The 24,536-nt window shown below is 39.0% G+C and overlaps 1 protein-coding gene across 7 annotated transcripts in view; it reads right to left on the reverse strand.

Annotated features, from left to right (window-relative positions):
• Positions 1-24,536, reverse strand: part of KCTD3 (potassium channel tetramerization domain containing 3) — a 50,395-nt gene that overhangs the window by 3,594 nt on the left and 22,265 nt on the right. For 4 of the 7 annotated variants that reach the window (XM_027611608.2, XM_027611609.2, XM_027611604.2 and 1 more), the window contains 8 exons: positions 19,610-19,725; positions 11,949-12,036; positions 11,489-11,605; positions 9,302-9,472; positions 5,381-5,536; positions 3,691-3,787; positions 293-477; positions 74-212 (listed from right to left, as the gene is read on the reverse strand). In XM_027611608.2, the coding sequence (XP_027467409.1) occupies positions 74-212; positions 293-477; positions 3,691-3,787; positions 5,381-5,536; positions 9,302-9,472; positions 11,489-11,605; positions 11,949-12,036; positions 19,610-19,725 (1,069 nt within the window). The remainder of the gene's footprint in view (positions 1-73; positions 213-292; positions 478-3,690; positions 3,788-5,380; positions 5,537-9,301; positions 9,473-11,488; positions 11,606-11,948; positions 12,037-19,609; positions 19,726-24,536) is intronic. The other 3 variants (XM_027611605.2, XM_027611607.2, XM_027611610.2) reach the window with 2 other exon arrangements.

Below are 24,536 nucleotides of genomic sequence, written 5' to 3' on the forward strand. Positions count from 1 at the left end.
ACTACGGCAGCTCAGCCAATTTTCCCAAAAGCGATGCTGAACTTCTGATACAATACCCAACCCTGGCACCCACCTCGAACTGGATTCACGGAGACGGCTGTGCTGAAGCACGGAAGTTGCCGGACTGATGTTAGGTGTTGCGCAGCGAGACGTGCTCAGATCGCACTGATCCAGTAATTTGAGCAGCTCCTCCTCAGTGGGACCACCTACGTCTTCGGGAAACACACCCTCATTACCATCACTTCTGTCAAAAGCTCACCCTGTGCCGAACAGCTGCCCACACAGAGCCTACCCTTCTCCTCGCTTTTGTTCACCATATCCATGGCAGTGGTCAGGTCCCACATCTGAATGCTGCCGTTCGTGTGGCCCGTGAACAAGTAGCGCCGGGGCCGGGAGCCCATCCTGCTCGACCCCTCACATTCTCTCACCGTGAATGACGATATTGTTGTGCAGTCAACAGCCTGGATCTCACAGATCCTGCAAAAGATAGTCGTATATATAGCTGTAAATCACGGGCAACAACTAACACTTTGTAAGTCAGATTTTTGAAATTGATTGCTTCCTTATGAGTGCTCTATATGTGTAAGACATTTAAAATGTTCAAGGCAGGTCGACAGAAATAAAATTCAAGCCTTGTTTCTTTGAGTGTGGAGAAAAGGCGCTTATAAAACAATACATTTAAATAACTGAAATAATGCAAATAATTTAAGTCTACCTTAAAAGAAAAACAGAAAGAACCTTGATGGGAATTGAGTAATTCTTTAAAAGGAAGTTATAAAACTAAAATGGCAGAAAGAAACAAAGCAACTAGGCATGAAACTAGAAAAGACCTTGAGAAGTCATTAAAACTTATGTGCAGGGACACGTGGGTGGCTCAGTCAGTTAAGTGGCTGTCTTCAGCTCAGGTCATGATCCCAGCGTCCTGGGATCGAGCCCCACATAAGGCTTCCTGCTCGGCGGGAAGCCTACTTCTCCCTCTGACCCTCCCCCTGCTTGTGTTCCCTCTCTCGCTGTCTCTCTCTCTCTCTGTCAAATAAATAAATAAATAAAATCTTTTAAAAAAATAAATAAAATAAAATTTATGTGCAAATTACAAGCCTGAAACCAGAAAAAAATGTATAGCTGTACGGAGGGGTCTAAGTAGCATCCTCTATTAGGATAATATTCTTAACTTTTCTGAAGCATTTTTATAACTATTTCGTTGATTTTCATTAAGGATAAAAGAACCTAAGGACAATTATCCACATCTGACAAACGAGGAAACCAAGGAATAATGTCAGCAAATGATTTGCCAGTCATTTAAGAGCTGACTGAATTGCACTTGATTGAATTATTTCTCCCAGACTACTTCAAAACAGACGGGGCTTATAAAAACAAAAATTAAGAACAATTAGTACCAGGCAAATGCAAGGTCAAAAAGTAAAGGAGGAAGGGGAAATACAATCCTTATCAATGTAAGAAACATAAAAATAGAATATGAAGCATAGCTGAGCTTCCTAGCAGGCAGGGCAAAAAGTGATGACAGGGGAGAGGGGTTAACTACTGGATGCCCACATACAGTGATAGAGGCTATCCTAGTCTCACTCCCAATCTAAGGGAGAAGTTTTCAATATTTCACCACTGAGTATAAAGTTTACTATAATTGTTTTTATAGGTATTATTTTCAGATTAAAAAAATCTGTCCTTAAAGCACTAAGATTCCTTTTTTAAAATGGGTGAACTATCAAGTGTTTTTTCTGTGTTTATCGAGATGATCACAATTTTTCTTAATATAGTGAATTGTATTTATTTTTAACACCTATAAATTAACATATTTTTTAAATCTAGGTTACTGTTTACATTTAAAATAAAATAAACTAAAATGAAACAATATAAACCTATGTGCTTGAAAACAAACATGGTTTTGCTTTTTGTTTTTCCTATGGGCTAGATTCCTTAGAATTACTGCTTCCTTTAAAATGTTGACAAGGTTTGCTCCCTGCCCACTTTCAATAAAACCTTTTCATTTTACTTCTCACTATTAAGAATCCGAACTGTCTTTAAACAAAAGCTTTGCTTCACATTAGCTTCCTAAAGGGTTGATTTCCTATTTAATTCTATGAAGTATTTCAGATTATTTTTAAACACATACCTTTTCCACTGGAATTGTAAATGTGAAAATTATGAAATTTGTTTTGTTATGCAGAGGTTATAACTGATGATAACACACTGCTACTGTTTAAAGTGACAGAAGAGGGGGTGCCTGGGTGGTACCGTCGGCCGAGCTTGCGACTCTTGCTGTAGGCCCGGGCCTGGTCTCGGGGTCGTGATCGAGTCCCATGTCAGGCTCCACACTCCAGTGCGGAGTCTGCTTGGGCTTCTCTCTCCCTCTCCCCACTCCTGCTTGATCTCTCTCTAAAGTAAGTAGATAAATCTTAAAAGTATCAGAAGAGGGAGGACACTAGAATTGAACAAGGATATGAAATACTACATCATTAGAGGACGTTATTGCAGCAGTTTTAATAAATGTTTGGCAGCATCTTCACTGAATATGCAGAGAACACAATAAATCACAATGATTTATAACATTTCTCAAGATAGTAATTTAACTTCTAACTATATTACAGGCTTCTAACACATTTTCTTTAAAAAAAAAAAACAAGGTGACAAAAAGATAGTTTAGTATATAAAAATCATTTTCTGAGATCAATTAACAACTGCTGATGACTACATGCAATGGACTTTGATGGAGAGGAAATACATCTCCAAGATACTATTCATTAAAATATTAGAGACCAAATGCTGAAGGATAACAATATCAGTAGCATCTGTAACATTAATATGAAAGAAAATCCATAACCTTCTTAATGACTACTAATAGGAATTCTACCTTTTTCACTTGCTTGCTGCAAAAGATCTTATGGTTTTTATTTTTTTTTTAAGATTTTATTCATTTATTTGAGAGAGAATGAGAGAGAGAGAGAGAGAGAGCACATGAGAGGGGGGAGGGTCAGAGGGAGAAGCAGACTCTCTGCCGAGCAGGGAGCCCGATGCGGGACTCGATCCCGGGACTCCAGGATCATGACCTGAGCTGAAGGCAGTTGTCCAACCAACTGAGCCACCCAGGCGCCCAGATCTTACGGTTTTTAAAGAAGAGAAATGTACAACTCAATCTGTTTGAAGCTATATGTAATAATTTAAAAGAAATCAAATTTCACTCAAATGGAAAAGGAAGGGGAAAATAACTTCTATTGTCCATCTGTTAGTGTCAGGGACCACACAAGATATTTCATGTTTTTAACTCATTCTATCTTATGACATCCTGCCAAGGTAGGTGAACTTTATTTTATAAAGACATTGAGGGCTCAGAGAAACAAAGTAACAAGTTGAATTTACACAGCTAGTAAGAGCAAGTGCCAAAATTAGAATTTAGTTCAGCTGTCTGCCATCAAATTCATGGCTTCCTGATCTATCACTTGTCCTTCTTAACTGTCCACAGCATCAATGAAAATCTTAAATAAATGCTAGAGGATAAGGCCTAAATACTCTGTCTTAATCTTAAGCTAAAACAATCACAAGATAATGACTAGATTTCTTTTTTCAACAATTTGATTCTGGTAGTACTTTTTCATCAGTATGCCAAATTATTTAACAGGTTTCTTAAGACAAAAGTGACTCCTGAATATAAACACCTCTACGGTAAAGTTGTACCTTTTCCCAGTCGATGAGAGTCTTACAAACAGTTTGTTGGTGATGGGAACAACCTTCTGAATAAACACCTGTTGATCATCTCGCTCTCCAAAAGGCCCTTGGTCAGAACACAGACAACGGCAAAACAAGTTAACTGAAATTCAGTCGGTTTCACCGAACAAAAGGAACATTAATATCAATACCAAAGAGGAAGAAAAAAGAATTTTTCATGCTATCATTATATGACACTGTGCATTCCATGTCCAAGTCAGACACAGAATGAGGGACTGCAAGCACTCCAACTTGCACTGAACCTTTTTAAAAATACATTAATATTTCAAGTTATATTTTATGCACTAAGGCCACTGAAGCTGACGGCATTAATTTGCATAAGACTATCCATTAAGTAAGAGTAGTAGAAGTAGAATGAGACCTGTTAAAACATAGGCTCTACATTGTTTATCTTTGAGAATGTGCTCAGTTCCTTATAACTACAGAAAAAGGATATATAAGTAAAATTATGTATTACAAATTTTTCTCTTTTTTGTAAAGCCACATATTTATTTATATATATATTATATATTTATTTCTCTTAAAGAAATAAAGTGCAACTTCATTCAATAGAATTTAATCAGAAGCCTGTTGCATCCTGCAAGGTTTTCAATTTAAAAAAAAAAAAGATTCAATTATTTTTACTTGATTGTACTTGGCAAGGCAGGTGGATAGCTCATATATTTTAGAAAGATTCTGAACAATATAAAAAAAAAGTGTTTCAGGGAAAACTTAAAAATTCTAGTAATTCTCATTATCATACTCATTAGCTAAAATAATACCAACTCATTGTTCACAAAAAAGTATGTGATGTATGACATAATTTTACCTTACGTGAATCATACCTAATTAATAAATGGAACATCTTTATTAGCTAGCAAATACCTACACTATGCTTACTATGTGCCACAGTAAATGCTTTGCAAGTAACTCATTTTAATCATCATGACAACCACATAAGGGATACACTATTATTATCTTCATTTTATAGATGAGAAAAGTAAGGCATCAAGAGATTAGTGAACCAAAGATCTCACAGGTCCTGCCTAATGGAACTGGAGTTCACACCCAAGATGTGGGAAAATGATCTGTCTCTGTGAAGACCGTGCGTGTGTGTGTGTGTGTGTGTGTGTGAGTGAGAGAGAGAAAGAGAGATTCCATATGCACATGTGTCATACGGTGTCGCGAGGGACAAATCACACCAACTTCATATACTTTTTGCTGAAATCATAGCCTTGTGATATATCATTTCCTGAAAGCCATTACGATGCCGTCAAGACAACTGCCAGCCCTTTTCTAGCTTCAAATTTTATTTTCGGATTATCAGCAATAAAAGGAAAAGAAATTTCAAATGTCAAATGTGCACAGCTATCAGAGCTTTTAATTATAAACTAAAGTGGTTAGCATTTGGAGACATCATTTAAATAAGGAAATGATAAATAGATGAAAACTTTGCTCTCAACTTTTTAAACAGAAAGTGTTGTAATCTGTGAATTTATAGAACTAAGTAAGTAACACATTAAATTTGTTTTAAAATGAGTTTCAAAATTAAAGTGAAAAATTTTATATCTGAAAGTCAGTTTTAGGTTTCTACTACAGTTAACATACTACTGGGTTGCCCATAAAGTATTTGAAAATGCCCCCAAATTATCTCACCCACCTATGTCGTTTCCAGAGGAATAGCTTCCATGACTTTCTGTTTCCTCCAGGGACAGTATCTTGAACGACGCTAACGGAGTAGAACCTGGCTGAGTAGAGATCATTCCTCTGAATCGTGTTACTGTCCACGTCCGGACATGATTATTATCTGCACACACTAGGAAAGAAAACAAAAAAAGTTGTTAAATATAGATTATAAAAGCACCAACAAAATCACTTTTATAAATACATTTTAACTTTTTAACTATAATCTATCTTAAACAGATCACAGCATATTTTGAGTGGCAAATGACATATTTATCCTATAATTATGCATCTGTACCTGGCCAACAAAACTGAAAAGAACTGATTACAGTTTACCTTGCTACAAATATATGTAAGTAAATCCATGGGTCCTTATAAAAGTAGCCTGTAGAATATAAATGTAAAAAAAAAAAAGTGTATGCAAGAGAAAAGATGCTGAATATTATTCTGTTCTGTGGCTAAACTACATAGTAAATGAGTTGCCTAGTTTATTTTTTCCAACCACTGAAACTGCTTATGTTAAATATTAACCTAGCGGGAGTTACTGAAAATTTACTGGTACAAATTACACTTGTCAAAAAGCTTGTATCACCCACTCCTACTTATATTAGGGAAAATTAAAATAAACTTAAGAACGATTTTTATGTAAACTAAGAGAGTCTGCAATTAAGGAACATAGTCCAGCTAGCTTTTTTAATGTAAATAATTTTAAGTGGATATATATTGAGATATCTAACAAGTACCCCACCTCTGTTGTTTTTTGATCTGAGTAACTACTCCTTTAGAAAATATAAACCGGGCGCCTGGGTGGCTCAGTCGTTAAGCATCTGCCTTCGGCTCAGGTCATAATCCCAGGGTCCTGGGATTGAGTCCTGCATCGGGCTCCCTGCTCAGTGGGAAGCCTGCTTCTCCCTCTCCCAATCCCCCTGCTTGTGTTCCCTCTCTCGCTGTCTCTCTCTCTCTCTCTGTCAAATAAATAAATAAAAATCTTTAAAAATATAAACCAACAACTGGTATTATTAATGTAAAAAAATGTACTTTTGTGGCATTCCTTTTTAATGGAAAAGTGCAACTTATTTGGATTCCAGAGAATGTGCTATTATTAGCAATGAGCTATGAACTCACCAGTAAATACTAGGAAAGTATCCAAACTTTCTTAAACACAAACCTTTCCTACTGGGTAAATTGCCACAGTTGCAAATTTTAAACAAAACTTTAGAAATTTAATTTTAACAAATAGCAATAAAAATTCAAAGTACACAGGTGTTTACTTATGTAACAAAATTCTCATGTCTCAGGATGCTGGTTTCTGGTGAAAAAGGAGACATTTAGTTCTAGGCTGTTTAATCAGTTTCATGGAAAATCCTGATTTCACTATTAAGCTTACTAGGATTCAGAAAAATACCTTAAAAAATAAAAGAAAATACCTTAAACACTTTAAGTGATTCAGTAAGCAATTATCGCTCTACTGTTAAAATTAATCATTTAGGTTTTTAAGACATGAAAACTAACACTATCAGAAAAAGAATGTTGTTACATATATGTTGATATCCACCAGGTGGCAGAATAATATAACTGAGGAAACATAAAATACTCTAGATTTTTAGCTCAACTGGACATTTTTCTTGACAGATTTATTTAAATTTCAATCCTGCATGAAATATTTGATGTTAAAATGCAGATTTCACTATGCAGTTCTCTGGCACCTCATCCTGAAATAACATCATCACCACCAAAATAATAGCAATTACTACTGAGTCTAAGTATGGTCATTTAAACATCACAATAACCTTGCAAAACAGTCCTATTTTCTCACAGGATCCAATTACCTCATTTTACATAACATTTATTCGGCATCTTTTATGTGTCAAGAAGTACGTAAGTGTTGAGAACAGAGTAAGAACTTCTCTGTTACTGTAAAATTTACATTCCAGAAGAGGAAGACAGATGATGAACAGCAAACAAAACAACATGATCCAGTGATAAATCTATGAAGAAAACAAATCGAGATGGTGACAGAGAAAGTGACCTGGATAGAGGTTTGGCTAATTGAGACAGGGTGGCCTCACTGAAGAGGTACTAGAAATGGACCTGAATGACAAGAAGGTAGCCAAACAAATACCTAGGGGTGAAACATTTCAAATAAAAAGAAGTGCAAAAGTTCTGAGGCATTTTTAAGAAATCAAAAAGCCAAAGGATTAGGGTGTTGTGAGCAATACGAAAAGTGACGTGAAGGGTAGAGAGGAAAAGAGACTTGAAAAGAAGACAGGACCCATAACTGGAAAAACCCTATTAGTTTATTTATCCTGCATTTAATAGGAAGCCATCGGGAATCAGATACAGCTTACAATTTTAAAAGATATTTCTAGTTCTATGTACCATAAGGAACATATACCATAAAGAGGCAAGAGAGAAACAGGCAAAAAACCTGAGCTCAGTGATCTAGGGGAGAAATGACAAAACTACCAGGCTGGGCAGCAATGGACACCAAGTGATGAGATTTGTGACATACGTTGAAGCAAAGGTAAAAGGACTTACTGACAGATTACGTGTTTGTGGGGATGAGAGAAAGGGAGGAACCGAGAGTGGTTCCTAGGTCCTCAGCTTGAGGAAATAAGCACATGGTGATATTGTATGCAAAAGGGCTTCTGAGAGAAATATCAAAAGTACTATTTATCCAGGTTAATTTTGGACATGTCTATACAACCAGAGACAGACACTAGATATACAAGTTTGGAACTCTGCGAATGGTCACAGGTGGAGAAAAAGTCTGGGGGTCACGGGCATATAGATGGCAACACTCAAGTCACCAGGAAAACTACAGACAAAGAAGAATGGAGAATCGAGGAAGGAGCACTGAGGCAATCCCACACTTAGTAACTGTGCAAACGAGGAGAAATCAGCAAGAGCGTGACAGGGACTCTTCAGTGAGGCAGGTGAGTTGCTTTATGAAAACCTAAAGAGGAGAGGGATTGTTTCAGGGAGGTATAATTATACTCAAAACAATTTGACTTTATACTCAATTAGATATCAATAAGAGCACACTCATCCATCCACCCACCCACCCACCCATCCATGGACAAGGTACTTCAGCTCCATTTAGTGTTTACTCAGACTAGAGATTAGTGAAAGATGCATCACCTTTTAATATTACGAAGTCTTCATATAAACAAACTTGACAGATGAAAATGATGCTTATAAAAAGTTTAAGTTAGGCAGGAACTGATCTACAAAAGGTTTAATGTAAAAGTGGGCTCTACTGATACTAAAGCCTTTTAGAAATCTTCATATACAGTGAACCTCATCAATGGAATTTTATTGTGTGATCACTATACTTTGTGTGTCACACTCATTAAGCTTAAAACTCTGTATCATTTAAGTATCTAATTAGTATCTACACTTTCTGTTCTTATCAGTATCTACATTTTAAAAAAATTTAATGACTAAGGAACAAACACAAAAATGTTAATTTTCTTCAAATACTCTTTACCTATCTATTAGTTTTTAATATTTTTAGAAAATGATCAAATACACCCATAAATCTACTTTAGTTTTATTTAAACCTTAAGACAATACAACCAAATTTATATTAAATTCATGCTTTGTAAACTTCTCTAAATATGTCATGAGAACAAAATATCAGAATAGAGAGTAAATAAAGGATACGGTCAACTCTTTCCTAAATTTATGTATACTACAACCAGTCAAAATAAAAAAAAAAAATTTAAGAGACAACCATAACATTTCTTCAGTTATTAAACTTTTCTACCATTTCTTTCAATATGTTTTTCTAACACAAAGCAGTGCTTTTCTATTCTTTCCATTTGTAGGAGTCTAGAAAACGACCCACAAGGCAACAAGGTTTTACAGGAGGCCGCCCTCCTCACCAGAACTTTACCTGACACCAGATGCTTCTCGGACAGCATGATTTTTGTGACAGGACTTCGGTGAACTGTGAAAGTCTGAAAGAGCTGCGGACCCGAGCCCACCGTCTCCGGGTGCTGCACGATCACCCGCACGGCACCAGAACTCGTACCGTAGGCGATCTCAATCCAGTTCCCAGAGACACCTACACGAGGTCCGAAGTTGAAAGTGGGCACATCAGAGGATGACAGTAAGCTGCCCTGGGAGAAACGCTTTCCCGAGCCCCAAATCCAGCCTGGCACAGACACCGTATTCAAATCATGATTTCCTTTACGAGTCCTTTCCCAGCCCGCCCTCCCAGACAGACTTGTGCAGCCCTCCCCTGGGCTGTCTGTCAGGGTCTATCACAGCAACTGCAACACCCAGTCCTCTATTTCCAAGTCTCCCTCCACACATTACTGACAGAGACCGAATCACAACCACCTCATGGAGTGCAGGAGACATGGCAGGTCCTTAGTAAATGTTTAAAGAATTAGTAAATCTGACATGCTAAGAATGCCATCGACGTGACACAGTATTTCTAAAGCAGGATTCCATTATCACTTCTAGCCTAGAAAAACCATGTGTTTTACTTTTACATGTGCTATATTACAGATTCTTTCTTGAATATTCATGTATATACTATTTAACAGATTCAAAATACTGGGCGCCTGGGTGGCTCAGTTGGTTAAGCGACTGCCTTCGGCTCAGGTCATGATCCTGGAGTCCCGGGATCGAGTCCCACATCGGGCTCCCTGCTCAGCGGGGAGTCTGCTTCTCCCTCTGACCCTCCCCCCTCTCATGTGCTCTCTCTCTCTCATTCTCGCTTTCTCAAATAAATAAATAAAATCTTAAAAAAAAAAAAAAAAAAATACTTAGCTCCGAAACAAATACACCCATGACGTTGCTTACATCACACTTACCTATAGGGTCTCTTCTCATTATGCACAGCCCACTGTGTCAAGTTCACCTGTGCCGTTTCTTTTTTTTTTTTTTTTTAAGACCAGTGTCCAGACTCCATTACGTATTTAAAGATAGAATGGAGTTCAGTGACCATTATACTTAAAAAGGTACACAGAGAACCATTTAGCTTAAATAGTTATTTTTCCTGATTCACCCGAAAATACTTGAATCAAGAGAAAGAGCATACCACAGGAAACACTTCCAACCTAAAACGTGACCCCATTCTCCCCCTGCCACTGCAAGTTTTTTTCCTCCCTTTTTAATTAGATTGAAAAGAAATGCACATCTCATTCAAGAACAGAGGGCAGCAAGCTTTCTGTAAAAGGCTAGATGGCAAATATTTCAAACTCTCCATGCCATACTGTCTGTCGTAACCACTCAACTCTGTCAACTGATGCACAAAAGCAGCCAATATGTAAGACCATCAATAAAAAGAGCAGTTTGTGGACCCACTTTAGCACAAGATAGCTGAAATCCTACTATAATATTACTCAAAATCGTCTGCATACATTTGAATATTTCACACTGAAGATTTCCTTCAATGAATTCAATAAAGTGATGATTTTATAGAAGGACCACATTCAAATATATTAATATTGCTGGACACATGTTACTATTTCCTATAATTCTTTTCATTAAAACTTTAAATTTCCCACTTATGTTTTATCTTTCAATCTAGAATGTAAAAATACAAAAAATACAAAAATTCTTAATAAAATTTCATTGCAATGGCCTTGGAAAGACCATGAAAGCTACAGATACTACACTTTCAAAAAAAAAAAAATGTCTTTTTCCCATAATTAAAAGTTTTCCAAGGAAGTAAGGCAATTTCCAAAAGAGATCAACAGTCTGAAAACTTTCTCACTTTTGGTTAAAAAAATAAAAAGCTCCTATTTTCAAAACAAAATCAGCTACGGTAAATAGGAAGGTAAATGTACAGATTTTTTTTTTAATAATTTCAGTTAATACTGTAATGTTTTACTTAAATATAACTCAGAAGAGGAAAAGTTCTAATTTCCCACCTCAACTTATCCTTGTTTATTGGTCATGTCTGGCTTCAATACATAACCAAATATAAACTTCAGACTGAGATGATATCCTTCGAACTACAGTTCTCAAAAAGAAAGGACTGGATTAGTTTTAGCACAACAGACCAATAAACAAACACATATTCTCAAAAAAAGGTAAAGAATTTGTAAGAATTTTGCCAGGTACTAACTTGTTTTGGGTGTGAGGTAAACACTCAGCGCAGTAATGGCATCATTTGAAGGATCGTGATAAAGCTCAGTTACAAGAAGATCATTGTCCTTCATTCGCAAAGGAAACTTCTGCATATCTAAAAAATAAAAATTTTAAACAATATATATATTTTTAAAGATTTAATTTATTCATTCAAGACACAGAGACAGAGAGAGAGAGAGAGCATGAGCAGGCGGAGAGGCAGAGGGAGAGGGAGAAGCAGGCCCCCCGCTGAGCCAGGAGCCTGACGTGGGGCTTGATCCCAAGACCCTGGGATCATGACCTGAGCCAAAGGCAGACGTTTAACCATCTGAGCCACCCAGGTGCCCCCAAAATTTTAAATAATGTTAAAAGAGTGCATCTATTTAAAATTTAAAAAGGTAGTATTTTATTTTTAAAAGTCGTATTAAATGGACCAGGCTAAACGTTCACAGACTTACCTATGTAATATATTGATCCATTGTTACATCCCAGTAGAAGGAAGGAGCCAGCAGTGTCATAACTCGTGATAGGAACAACATCTTGAACCTGATGTAGGAAGACTGTTATTAGATGTTAGATATTAATTATCATTTATATTTCCTGATCAACTTCCTCAAAATTTTGACACTCTTAACTAAAACAAAACAGAACAGAAAACTCACTAGGTGTGCCTGGCTAAGTCAGTAAAGCATGGAACTCAATCTTGGCAGCATGAGTTCCAGCCCCACCCTGGGTCTGGAGATTACCTAAGGAAATAAAAAAAACCTAACTAATATCTAAATAGGACTTAGAAAATTACTTTCTTTACACACAAACACACTCCACAGGGAACTCTGAAGAACTACCAATATAGTTCCTTTTCTTTTAAAAATTTTATTTATTTATTTATTTATTTATTTAAGAGGGAGCAAGCTCGCACAGCAGAGGGAGAGGGAGAAGAAGCAAGCTCCCCAGTGAGCACAGAGGGAGCCTGAAGGGGGGGGGGATGGGACTCAATCCCAGGACCCCGGGGATCATGACCCGAGCCGAAGGCAGACGCCTAACGGTCTGATCCGCTCAGGTGCCCCCAATATAGTTCCTCTTAAAGCTTTTTTTAAAAAAAATGCTATTTCCGGGGCGCCTGGGTGGCTCAGTTGTTAAGCGTCTGCCTTCGGCTCAGGGATCGAGCCCCACATCGGGCTCCCTGCTCCGCGGAAAGCCTGCTTCTCCCTCTCCCACTGCCCCTGCTTGTGTTCCCTCTTTCGCTGTGTCTCTGTCAAATAAATAAATAAAATCTTTAAAATAAACAAATAAAATGTTATTCCCACAGCAGCACTTTCCTTTCAGAATTCCAATGGATTATGTCTTTTCTCTGCACATGACTGTGAGCTCACAGCACACATTAAAACTGAAGGCCTGATCTGACTAGGTTCCTTTCCCCTTCTCTCTCCTCGAAGAGATTAAATGGCCTCTGCCCAAACCCACACAGTAGGGATGGCGTTACAGCTAGAAAACCAACGATCGACAAACAGCACTTGCTCCCGGATAATTCACCACTGTGTCTTTGACAAGTGGTATTATTCTCTATCTCCATTCCTTCCGCTGAAGACCTTACCTCTGTTTCCTAGGAAATGGCAAGACAAAAAAGTCCCTTTAAACTTTTGTTTTTTTCAAGTACTAGAATAAAAACATCAGCTTTCCAAGCAAATTCATCTAGTTAACAATCAATAACTGCCTGTATTTGTGTGACAGGAAAAGCAAAGGGCACAGTTCTACTACAAAACAGAGTAATAAACAAACAATGTTTTGTAGAGCAGTGGCCATTACGTAAGATCAAAATGCATCTTCCCTACGCAGAGCTGGGCCAGAGATGCCTGTGAAACTTCGGAGGTGACATTTAAGCGAACTGTTTCCCGTGTATCAGGTACTGGCCCGGAGAACGAGTAACTGGACGCATGAGGGATGTGAAATATCACACTTGCTCCGTAAGAGCTCGGAAACTTGAGGGCGAGAAAGAAACCTGAGAGCAAGAGAGGGGAAAAAAAGATAAGAGTGTGCGGTACCGTCAGGGGTGGGGAGGATTCCCTGCTCAGTCCCATGTGGGGAGACGGGCAAAGATGGAGGAAAATTCAGAAAGAGGTAAAGCCTGAAAATCGAACAAGTCAAGTATGAGTTAGGTAGGGGAAGGTCATGTCTGACAGAACACCGGGCATATCAGCGCCCCATCTGGGTCCCTTCTAAATAAAAGGAACACATTTAACCAAAAGCTGAAACTTGGAAGTAATGATGCCTATAAAGCTGCCGACACATGACTCTCGCTTCCATGTGAACCTTCTGGTGTCAGACATAGAAACAGCGCAAAGATTCAATTACCAGCCCTCCACGCTGACCCCAGATCAGGTTTCTGTTTTATCAGAGCCAACAAGTTTTGTCGCAGGGCGACACTGAGAGGTTCTCAGTCATATGAATGAAGATGTCTGAAGAATGGAGGGAAGGAGACTTTAACACCAAGGACTGGTTTTCTCATGCCAAGTTCATTTTTGTAGTTCTAACCCTCCAGCAGGAGCTTCAACTGCTAGCCCAGAATCTTCAGAACAGGAGGATGGGGACAGATCAAGGGCATGAGATTCCTCTCCCTTTAGATCCCTTTTCAATGAAAGAGGCTGTATCCCACAGCACATCTAAGACAAACATTTCTGCCGTTTGTTCTCCAGAAAGATGGGCTCTATCATTAGAGCCTTCCTATTTCTCTGCCACCCTTGACCCAAATCCTGCTCTTCCTTCACGCCTACCCCTTAGTACAAGAAGAACAGCGAAAGCAGAGGATGCGTAAGGTTACAGAGGAGCCAGCACTGAGCTCTCTCCTAGCATAAGCGAGAGCCGGTTATTCTGTGGCCTCCTCTTCTTTACCCTAACAACTTCACATGGAGACCCTGAGAAACTACTGATTCAGGTACTTGGGTGATTCGTGATGGTCACAAATCTACGATGAAAGTGGATTTTCTCTCTTAATGTGGCACAGAGTGATTATCATTGTCTTACATGCAAAATTAAATGATATACCAGCCTGTCAATTTCTTTGCTGATGTTTATTTCATTCCAGTCCTTCCCCTTCTAAGTATAAATAAATATCCTTCTTATCAAAGGGCATTTCTTTTATTTTAAGATTATTTATTTATTTATTTAAAGGGAGAACAGGAGCAGGGGGAGGGACAGAGGGGAAAAGACGGGGGGCGGGGCGTACTCCCCACGGAGCAGGGGAGCCCGATAGGGGCGGCGGGCTAGATATCAGATCCTGAGATTAGGACCTGAGCCAAAATCAAGACATGGACGTATAACCGAATGAGCCACCTAGGCACCCCAAGAGTATTTCTTTAGTGGCCTTTTCATTGAAAATTGTTAAGTTTAAACAAAAAAAAAAAGAACAAAAAACTCAAACATCTCTTTTAAAAAAATCATGTTTCTTTTCCGTTACCCAAATCAGATACAATAATTTTATAAAATTTTCACTAAAATCTTAATGAGGGGCTCCTGGATGATTCAGTTGGTTAAGCGTCTGCCTTCGGCTCAGGTCATGCTTTCCCCTCTCCCTCCGTCCCTCTCCCCCCTCCTGCTCTCTCTCTCATTCACTCCCTCTCTCTCTCAAATAAAGAAAAACTTAAAAAAATTTTTTTAAAAAGTAAAGTAAAATAAAATCCTACTGCAGCTGTCCTAGGGAGCCTGGGTGGCTTGGTCATTTAAGTGTCTGACGCGTGATTCTGGCGGAGGTCCTGATCTCGGGGTTCCAGGACGGAGCCCTGCATGGGGCTCCGCACTGGGTGTGGGGCCTGCTTAAGATCCCCTCCCTCTCCCTCTGTCCCCCCAACAATTTCACAACAGTTTGTAGAACTTACACACACACACACACACACACACTCTCTCTTATTCATCTGATTGATATATTTCAAATCCGTCTTGATTATACAACAGTTGTCCTGTGGACTTTGTGCGTTACTCGTGGGCAGAACCTTTGCTGAAGGCCAGCTCACCACCTACTCAACCAGTACCAGATGTCACCGGGGTCAGCCTCGGGTCCGACGTGTCCGGTGAGGTCTGCGTGTCAGACGCTGAGCTTTCATTACATACCATCTCTGCTCTGCACTACAAATGCATTCATCTAGCTGGTCTGTAAGGCCTGTTTGCTGCATGAATGCTCAACTTTCCCAAGGTCTTCCTGAAATGTAGTAACAAACCTACTTTGTCAGATACGGTTTTCAACTCATGCGTATACCAAACAAGCAGCGGGTTATACAGGGAACTAAAACCTTAAGAATAAAGGACACTCTGAGGATGCTGGTACAGTTTTTAGGATCCCAAAGATATGAAGCCTTTTATACGTAGTTTTGAGAACACTGGTAAGAAAAACAAAAAAAAATAATAAAGAAGCATGTTCCTCAGGAACCCAAATTTACCTGAGTGGTTTTACACATAGCATAGCTTCCCCCACCCACGGAAAGCTCAGACTTGACATAATTAGTCAAATAACATATCTGAAAGCAGACCTTCCATTAATCATTAAAATTCACATTCGTCTTTACAGAAATATCACCAGTTGAAGAATCCCTCTGATCAATTTCTTCTAGCTGCGCTTCAGATCCACAGATCTACACTCCCTTTCCTACACTCCTCGGCCCATCACTTTGTGGTAACAACCACTGTACCTTTCACTGTGCCTATATGAAAGGCCCACCCTAGCTAACATTTTTTTTTCTATAAACAGGACTTCTATCCCTCATCTAACATAAAACCTAATTTTTCTGATTCTAACCCCTTTCATTGGAAGTCTTTCATTCTCTCACCATCGGCCCCGAATCTCACGGGTCATAAGATCGCAAGAATGCTGCTGCACAAGCTCAACTCATCGTGACATTCAACCACTATTTATTTCTACCCAGACTGACACTTCCAGATCAGCCCATCACCTCTGAGGATCTGGGCATCTGGATCATAATTTACTTTTATCTTACTCTCTACTACTCTCCTGGCACCTTAATGTGCATAATGATCATCCTTACAGTTTGCTGAGTCCTATATCCAATACTTTCAATTATAAGTCAGTTCTACATTATGATCACTGAAAACTGTCCCAACTCCAAAATCTTAAATTAAGACTTTGACTACAACTTCCTATCTTCCCAACAATTCTCATTCCTTTCAAGTCATCAATCTGCTCTAACATCCCTCCAGTCCCCTGACAACACCTCTGCATCCTGCTCTGTCTACCCGGCACCTCCTCACTTCTTGATCTCACAATTTCAACTCCTTAGCATTTTTATGTTTTCTCATCCCGTGGTGTGTCATATCTACCTTATTACATCTCCAATCCTGGATCAGGCCAATACTGTTCCTCTCCTGCTCCTGTTCTCGGTACTGCGCACTAATGGAGAAACTCACTTAGTTCTATCACCCAAGTCCACTACAAATGTACGATTTCTCATCTCTGCAATTCCTGATACATAGTGCCACTGTCTTTCTCTTCCTCTGAATTTATGTTCTTCAGCATTCCTTTCTTACTCTTCTGTCAGAGGAAGAAGTGTCTCTGGTCTCTGTTAGGCAAACCCCTCTAAACTGTTTAGATCTCACATACTCCTGACTTTCATGGGACTAGAAATCATCTCCATTCTGTCACTCTTCATGTGCTTTCCCTGAGAACTCCCCTCTCTGACTACAAGCATGCTTAAGCTTCTCCCATCCTAGAAAAAAACGTAAAATAAAGCACTGAACATCTTTATCACAATCTAGCCTCAATCCTTAAGCTATCACTTTGTTTCCCTGCTTTCCTTCACCTAACTTCTTGAAAGGTAACTCTGAATTTGCTGTCTCTAATCTCTGATCTTTTAATTCCTCAGTTCCCACAATCTGGCTTTCTCCAACCAAAACCTAATTAACTTATATTTGCAAATAAAATCCTAGACTAATGTCGTTTCTCAATATCACATATGTCCCTTTGTGGTCTCCTATCTTGTCCCCATAATTGCTAATGTCTCCCAGAGTTCTTTTTCTTCCTACGTACATCCACTTAACAGAAAACCTTATCAATTCTTATTTTTCAGTTATCACAGAAGTGTTGTGGTTTCCAAATACTTCTTCTTAGCTCTTTCTTCGCTCCTAAATTCCAAAGGGGTACTCCCAAACGTGTACTAACACCTGCGCTCGGACACCCACACGAATATCAAATATATGTAATCAATCTAATTATTCCTCATACTGTCCCCCCACTGTATCTGCTTTTCTTCCTACGTTCCCTGTGAATTTATTACTATCCACCTGACTGTTGAAACTAGGAATCCAAAACTAGAAATACATCTCATCTCTCTCTCCTTCTTTAATTTCCCATACCCAAACCAGGTATCAATCCTGTAATCTGAGGAAGGTTTATGAAATGTTTTTCAAATAGTCTCATCTTTGCCATCTCTACCACCGCTGTCTTTAGTCACATCTCTCCACTTCATTGCTGCATTACTCCCCTCATTCTCCAGTCCAGCTTTCCTATTGGTTACCCCTGTAGCTTCCTAAAACATGGCTCTCATCACATTACCCTCTGCTTAAAGTCCTTTAACTTTTCCTCTCTCCTTCAGAATTAGGTACCAACCCTTTTATACTCTTCTTCTCGTTCCTCTCAAGTACTTGAGATCATTTAGCTTGCTATCTTCTCTGAACAGGCTCTGTATTTTCATACAGATCTGCACTTTACTAAGGAAATGAAGTCTGCCTGGACTACTATTCCCAAAACATGGAACTTAAAGACATTAGAAATGTCAAACCATAGTTAAATACACACTCATTTTCCAAAGTAACTTAAAATTCTTGAAAACATAATCAAATCTGTATCCAGAATCTAGTAAATTACCACTACAAATAAATACAATATTCTGTGTAATCAAAAATAGAAACAAAACAATGGGCAGAGGATCTGAGTAGACATTTCTCCAAAAAAGACATACAGATGGCCAACAGGTATGCTCAACATCACTCATCATCAGGAAAATGCAAATCAAAACGACAATGAGTTATCACCTCACATCTGTTAGAATTAGCTATTATCAAAAAGACAAGAAATAACAAGTGTTGGCAAGGATGTGGAGAAAGGAGCCCCTCGTGCATTGTTGGAGAAGGTAAACTGGTACAGTCACTATGGAAAATAGTAAGGAGGTTTCTCAAAAGATTAAGAATAGAACTACTATATGATCCAGCAATTCCACTTCTGGGTCTCTATCTGAAGTAAATGAAAATAGTAACTCAAAAAGATATCTGCACCCTATGTTCACTGCAGCATTATTTAGAACAGCCAAGAGAAGGAAACAGCCTATATATATATATACACACACACACACACACACACACACACAATGGAATATTACTCAACCACCAAAAAAAGACATCATTTCATTTACAATAATATGAACGGAACTTGAGGGCATTATGCCTAATGAAATAAGTCAGACAGAGAAAGACAAATTCCTATGATCTCACTTATGTGGAACCTAAAAACAAACAAGCAAACAGAACAAAACAAAATAAAAACGAACCAACAGATAAAACAGACTGGTAGTTGCCAGAGGCAGGGGCTGGAGGGTGGGCCACATGGGTGAAGGGAGTCGAAAGATACAAATTGCCAAAAAAAAAAAAAAAAAAAAAAAGTCAGTGCGAAGCTGGCTCAGTCCATACAGCACGGGGCTCCCGAGCTCAAGCCCCACACTGGGCGTGGAGCCTACTTTCAAACAAAAAAGACACAAACTTCCAGTTATAAAATAAGTCATGGGGATGTAATTACAGTAGGACAAGTATAGTTAATATTGTATTGTATATGTGAAAGTTGCTAAGAGAATAAATCTTAAAAATTCTCATTACAAGAAAGAAAATACCATGTAACCGAATATGGTGAAAGATGTTAACTAGACTTACAGTGATCGTTTTGCAATGTACACAAATTACCAAACCGTTGTGCTGTACATCTGAAACTAGTATAACGTATGTCAATTACACCTCCACAAAAAAGTACAACAGACACTATGAATCCCACAAAACTGAAGCCAACGTAGAGCGAGCGTGAGCTCCCGAGGCACCCTCATTTCGGTAGCGCGCCTCAGGTAACACTCGCCTGCCAGTGCTGGGTGACGGCGTTCCACACTCCCACCTTCCCCGTGTGACTCGTAGCGACCAGCTGGTTCCCGATAAAGAAGAGAGCATCGACGGGCACACCAAGGCTGAACACTCCTTAAAGGGTAACAAAAAATAAAGAGGTTAAACAGTCACTCTCTTTAGAATTAATCAAAACCCAGATTAGAAACATTGCGAAGGTGACTAATTTAAACTTAGTTTCATTTCCATAAGTTACATGCTAGACACTTTGGGGACCAAAAATAAGAAACTCAGTAAGCTCTTAAGCAGCTTGCACCACTCCTAACACAGATAAAAATCTGCCCTAAGGAATCTCACGCTGATAAAACACCGTATTATCTGAAGCTGGGGTTCCCACACTTGGGTGACCAACAAAATAACCGGGTAGATTTACAGTGAGCAAAATAAAAAGAATCCTAAGATTCATCCCAGGCCTGCTAAATCAAAAAACCCACTACATTTTTATAAAATCTATAGGAGATTTAGCTGCAGCCTGCTAATGAACTGGGCATCTGGGAACCACTGATCTGAAGACACAGACTTGGCAGCCTCAACTACCTATAGAATGTTTCTAGAAATCTGGACACACATACACACACAGAAAGAAAAAAAAGCAGCAAGAAATCTTACTAAAAAAACAAACATTCAGGCCTTTACTCAGAAATTATTTTAAACTCCTTGTTTCCCAGCACTGCAGATCTCAATTTAATTCATTCAAAAGGCATTATATTAGGCCACTGGATTAAACAACATGAGAAGACAGGGTATTACTAGGTACTTACGGTTTAAAAGAGAAAAAAATGCAAACAACCAATTATAACATAAATCCAACAACAGCTGAAGGATGCACAAGGTCAAGCAACATCCAGAGGAGTAAAGGGAGTTAAGAAAAAGAGGGCTGAGGATACTTCTTAGAAAAGAAGCCATCTGAGTTGAGTTTTTTTAAAAGGCAAACAGTTCATTAAATGAGGGTCAGGAATGGGCAAGCCCAGGGAACTGAAGAAAGGGGAAGACGGGCTGTAGGTGAAGGAGGTTGTAAGGAGCAAATATCCCACATTAATAGCAAAAGACCCAAGAATATTTAAAGGAGAGAATTCCAGGGTCACCTTGATATGGCGTTATGGCCCTTCATAGTTATTTCTGGACAATATATAACAGTAAAACATTATGCATAAGGCTTTGAAGACTCACGGGAAGAAACAAACCAATTAATTCCAACTGCAGCATGTATTAAAAGCATAAGCCAGAAAAGATAACCGATTTCTTTTGACTCTCACACCAGTGCAGGGTATTTCTCTTTCCGTTCAGAACTTTACTACATACAAGACAAAACTAGCAACAATAAAAAACATCTTGAAAATTCTTAACCAGGAGCACCTGGCTGGCTCAGTCAGAGGAGTGTGACTCTTGGTATCAGGCTTGTGAGTTCGAGCCCTGTGTTGGGTGCAGAGATTACTTAAAAATAAAATCTTAAAAAAAAAAAATCTTAATCTTGAAAAAGCCAAGCCCCTAGCAGGAGGAAAAATGATATATACTGGGGAAAAGGGGGAAAAAAAGGGGGGGGTGAGTACTGCTAAGAATGTTTTCTATATATATTTTTTATGCATTTATACACATGAATATACCATCTCAGCCCAGTCAACTAAAACAAAACAAAACAAAAAATAAACCAACCCAGCCAAAGAAAAAAATAAAACACAACACACTCACAAGAAGCTAATAAACTCTTTGACCAGATAGGCTGAGAAATAAACCTGCCACTTCAGAGCAGAAAAGCACCATTTCACACACAATTTTAGGAAGCCTTTTAATTTTGATGCCAAACAATGGTTCAGAACATGTGAAACCAACTGTATTCAGGACTATGGCCCACGTGAAAGGTAGAAATAAAAACAAGAAAACCAACTAACATCTAACATTACTCTAGAGAACGATGAGGTTCTGGGAAATCAAGGAAGACATTCTGAATGATCTCAAGAAATGTAAAGTGTCACTCCTACTTAGGCTCAACAATCTTGGCCACTATCTGCAGGGAAGACACGGTATAAGTAATGACAAGTTCCTGTCTCCGGGGACCCTTTCAGCAGAATATTGCTGATGGCGGCAACCCCACAGCACTCCCTTATACAAGTTATAATGAAAGGAGCTCAACCTCTGGAAGAGCTCTATCACGGACATACCAGTCCTAGCAATTTTCTTTGGATGGTGTTGACAAGCTCTGAAAAACATTTGTAATAATAAATGGTTTCTTTTACTGGACGTGAACAAATTACTATGTACCATCTCCTAACATAGCTGCCTACCACACTGGCCTTTGAAAACAAAACAAGGCACAAAATCTCCTTCACTTACGGGTATGTTACAAGCCGCTACTTGAAAAAAAGGGAAAAAAATATCACCACTTATTTTCTCTCTGTATAATTACCAGTGTATCATAATTTGAAAATTTTCACGTTAAAAGTTTTTTTCTAAAGTTGTTAGGGAGGACTTCCACGGCCAGTCACGATGGAATAAAAACGGCATCGGATTATTCCTTACGGGGCAGCAACAAACTGGCCCAAGTACATTAGCAGCTGTTTTAGACACTGGGCAACAGGCAGCAGAAGACTGCAAGATGGGAAATGGCCAAGAGAAGCCCTGCATTCACCCACAGGGAGGTGAAACTCAAGTGCAGACCGATGCTCTCCCTGAATGGAAGAGACGGAGGTCAGAGAGGTCAGAGTGCGCCGCTGCTGAGGTGACGAGAACGTGTGAGCAGGTTTGAAGGAAGGGGGCAACTGCACCAGGATGTGGGGGGAGGATGGCACAGAAGTTGCACAGGGGATACCAAAAATGTCTCCAGACATTTCCACATGCGCCCCTGGGGGTTTCCTATGCCTTGGCAGAAGCCAGACTGCCCCTGGGCAGGGGCAGCATCCCCACAAAACAGAAGAGATAGGCTGTCACAGGACAGAGCGCTGAGTGGAGATAAGAGAGATTACAGGGGTAGATGCCAGCAGTTTCCAGCTCAGGAGGAGTGGAGAACCCTGCTGAACCCCTCAGCTGTTCCTCAATAGAGACTCCAAAAACGTAACACTTTAGGAATAAGGACCACACCCCTGAAAAGGATGCCAAGCCCTAAAATAAAAAATAAAGCAGAGGGAGGCTACCTCCCCTGCACAAAGCATAACACCACGCCTAGCAGGATCAAGAAGATCCTCCCGTAATTTAACTGCCTACAGGACAAAATTCACATATTTTAAAGGAAGACAACATCCCATGTCCCCTACATAATGTATTATGCATATGTTCAGCATACAATCAAAACTTCCTAGACATGTAAAGCAGAAAAATGTGACCCAAAATAAAACTATGACATGATCCAGATACTGGAATTGAAGAAAAAAAAAAAATGAAACAGCTATAATGAATTTATTAGATTTAATAAAAAGTAGACCATAATGAGTAAAAAAATAAGAAATCTCAGCAGAGAAACAAACTAAAATGGAATCAAGAGTTAATTTCAGAGCTTAAAAGTCCTATATCTCAAACAAAAAACTCACTAGTTGGGCTTAACTGCAGAGTGAATACTGAAGAAAATAGGTAAAAAACATTAAAGACAGATCAAAAAATTTATCTGAAGAATGAGGTGTAAAGAAATGGAAAACAGGGGTGCCTGGGTGGCTCAGTTGTTAAGCGTCTGCCTTCGGCTCAGGTCCTGATCCCAGGGTCCTGGGATCGAGCCCCATATCAGGCTCCCTGCTCCACGGGAAGCCTGCTTCTCCCTCTCCCACTCCCCCTGCTTGTACTCCCTCTCTCGCTATCTCTGTCAAATAAATAATTAAAAATCTTAAAAAAAAAAAAAAAGAAATGGAAAACAATAACAACAAAACAGTCTTCAGTAATCTCAAGGCCAATATCAAGTGGTCTAATAGAAAACTAAAAAGAAAGAAGGAAGAAGCAGAAAGAGCTAAGCCTTGGAGTGGAGGGGGAAAGGGAAGGAGGGAGGGAGGAAGACAGAGACACACATAACACTGAGAACTCCCTTAGTTGTGCCAATCAAAAATGTCTCCAGACATTTCCGCATGCCCCCTAGGGGATAGTATTATCCCTGGTTGCAACCCTCTCATCTGGAATATATATAAAGAACTATTACAAATCAATAATAGGATGACAAACTCATAAAAAGAGAACAATGACAAAGACACTTCCCAAAGGAAATAATACAAAAGGTCAATAAGCACATGAAAAGATGCTCAGTATCATTAATCAACAGGGAAATGTAATTAAAACCACCATTAAAATCACCGCATACTCATCCCATACACTGCTAGCAGAAACGTAAAATAGTACAACTGCTTTGGAAACCAGTTTGTAAGTTTCTTAGACCATGAAGCATACCCTTTTCATATGATCCAGAAATTCCACCGCTAGGTATTTACCTTGAGAAAACATGTCCAGAGAAAGACCATATGATCCAGAAATTCCACCGCTAGGTATTTACCTTGAGAAAACATGTCCAGAGAAAGACTTTTTCTTGAATTCATAACACCTCTGAATTGGAAATAAACCAAATGTCCATCAACAGATAAATGGATAAACAAATTCTGGCATGCAAATTCAATGGAGTATTACTCAGTAACAAAAAGGAATGGAACACTGATACATACAACATATAGGGATGAATCTCAGAAACACTATGTTAAATGAAAGAAGCCAAACACAAAAGAATACATACTATGTAATTCCACTCCTGAAATTCCAGACAAGCAAAATCTAATCCTTGATGACAAAAAACCTCAGCTGTGTATACAATGGGGTTTATGCTGAACACCTGCTTTCCTTTTGGAAATCTGGACTCTTAGTATGTGCTAGGCAGAGGGTGCCTATGTGACGAGCCTCCAGTAATAAACCTGGGCACCAAGTGT

Source organism: Zalophus californianus, chromosome 10, assembly GCF_009762305.2.
Source record: "Zalophus californianus isolate mZalCal1 chromosome 10, mZalCal1.pri.v2, whole genome shotgun sequence".
Lineage (NCBI taxonomy): Eukaryota > Metazoa > Chordata > Mammalia > Carnivora > Otariidae > Zalophus > Zalophus californianus.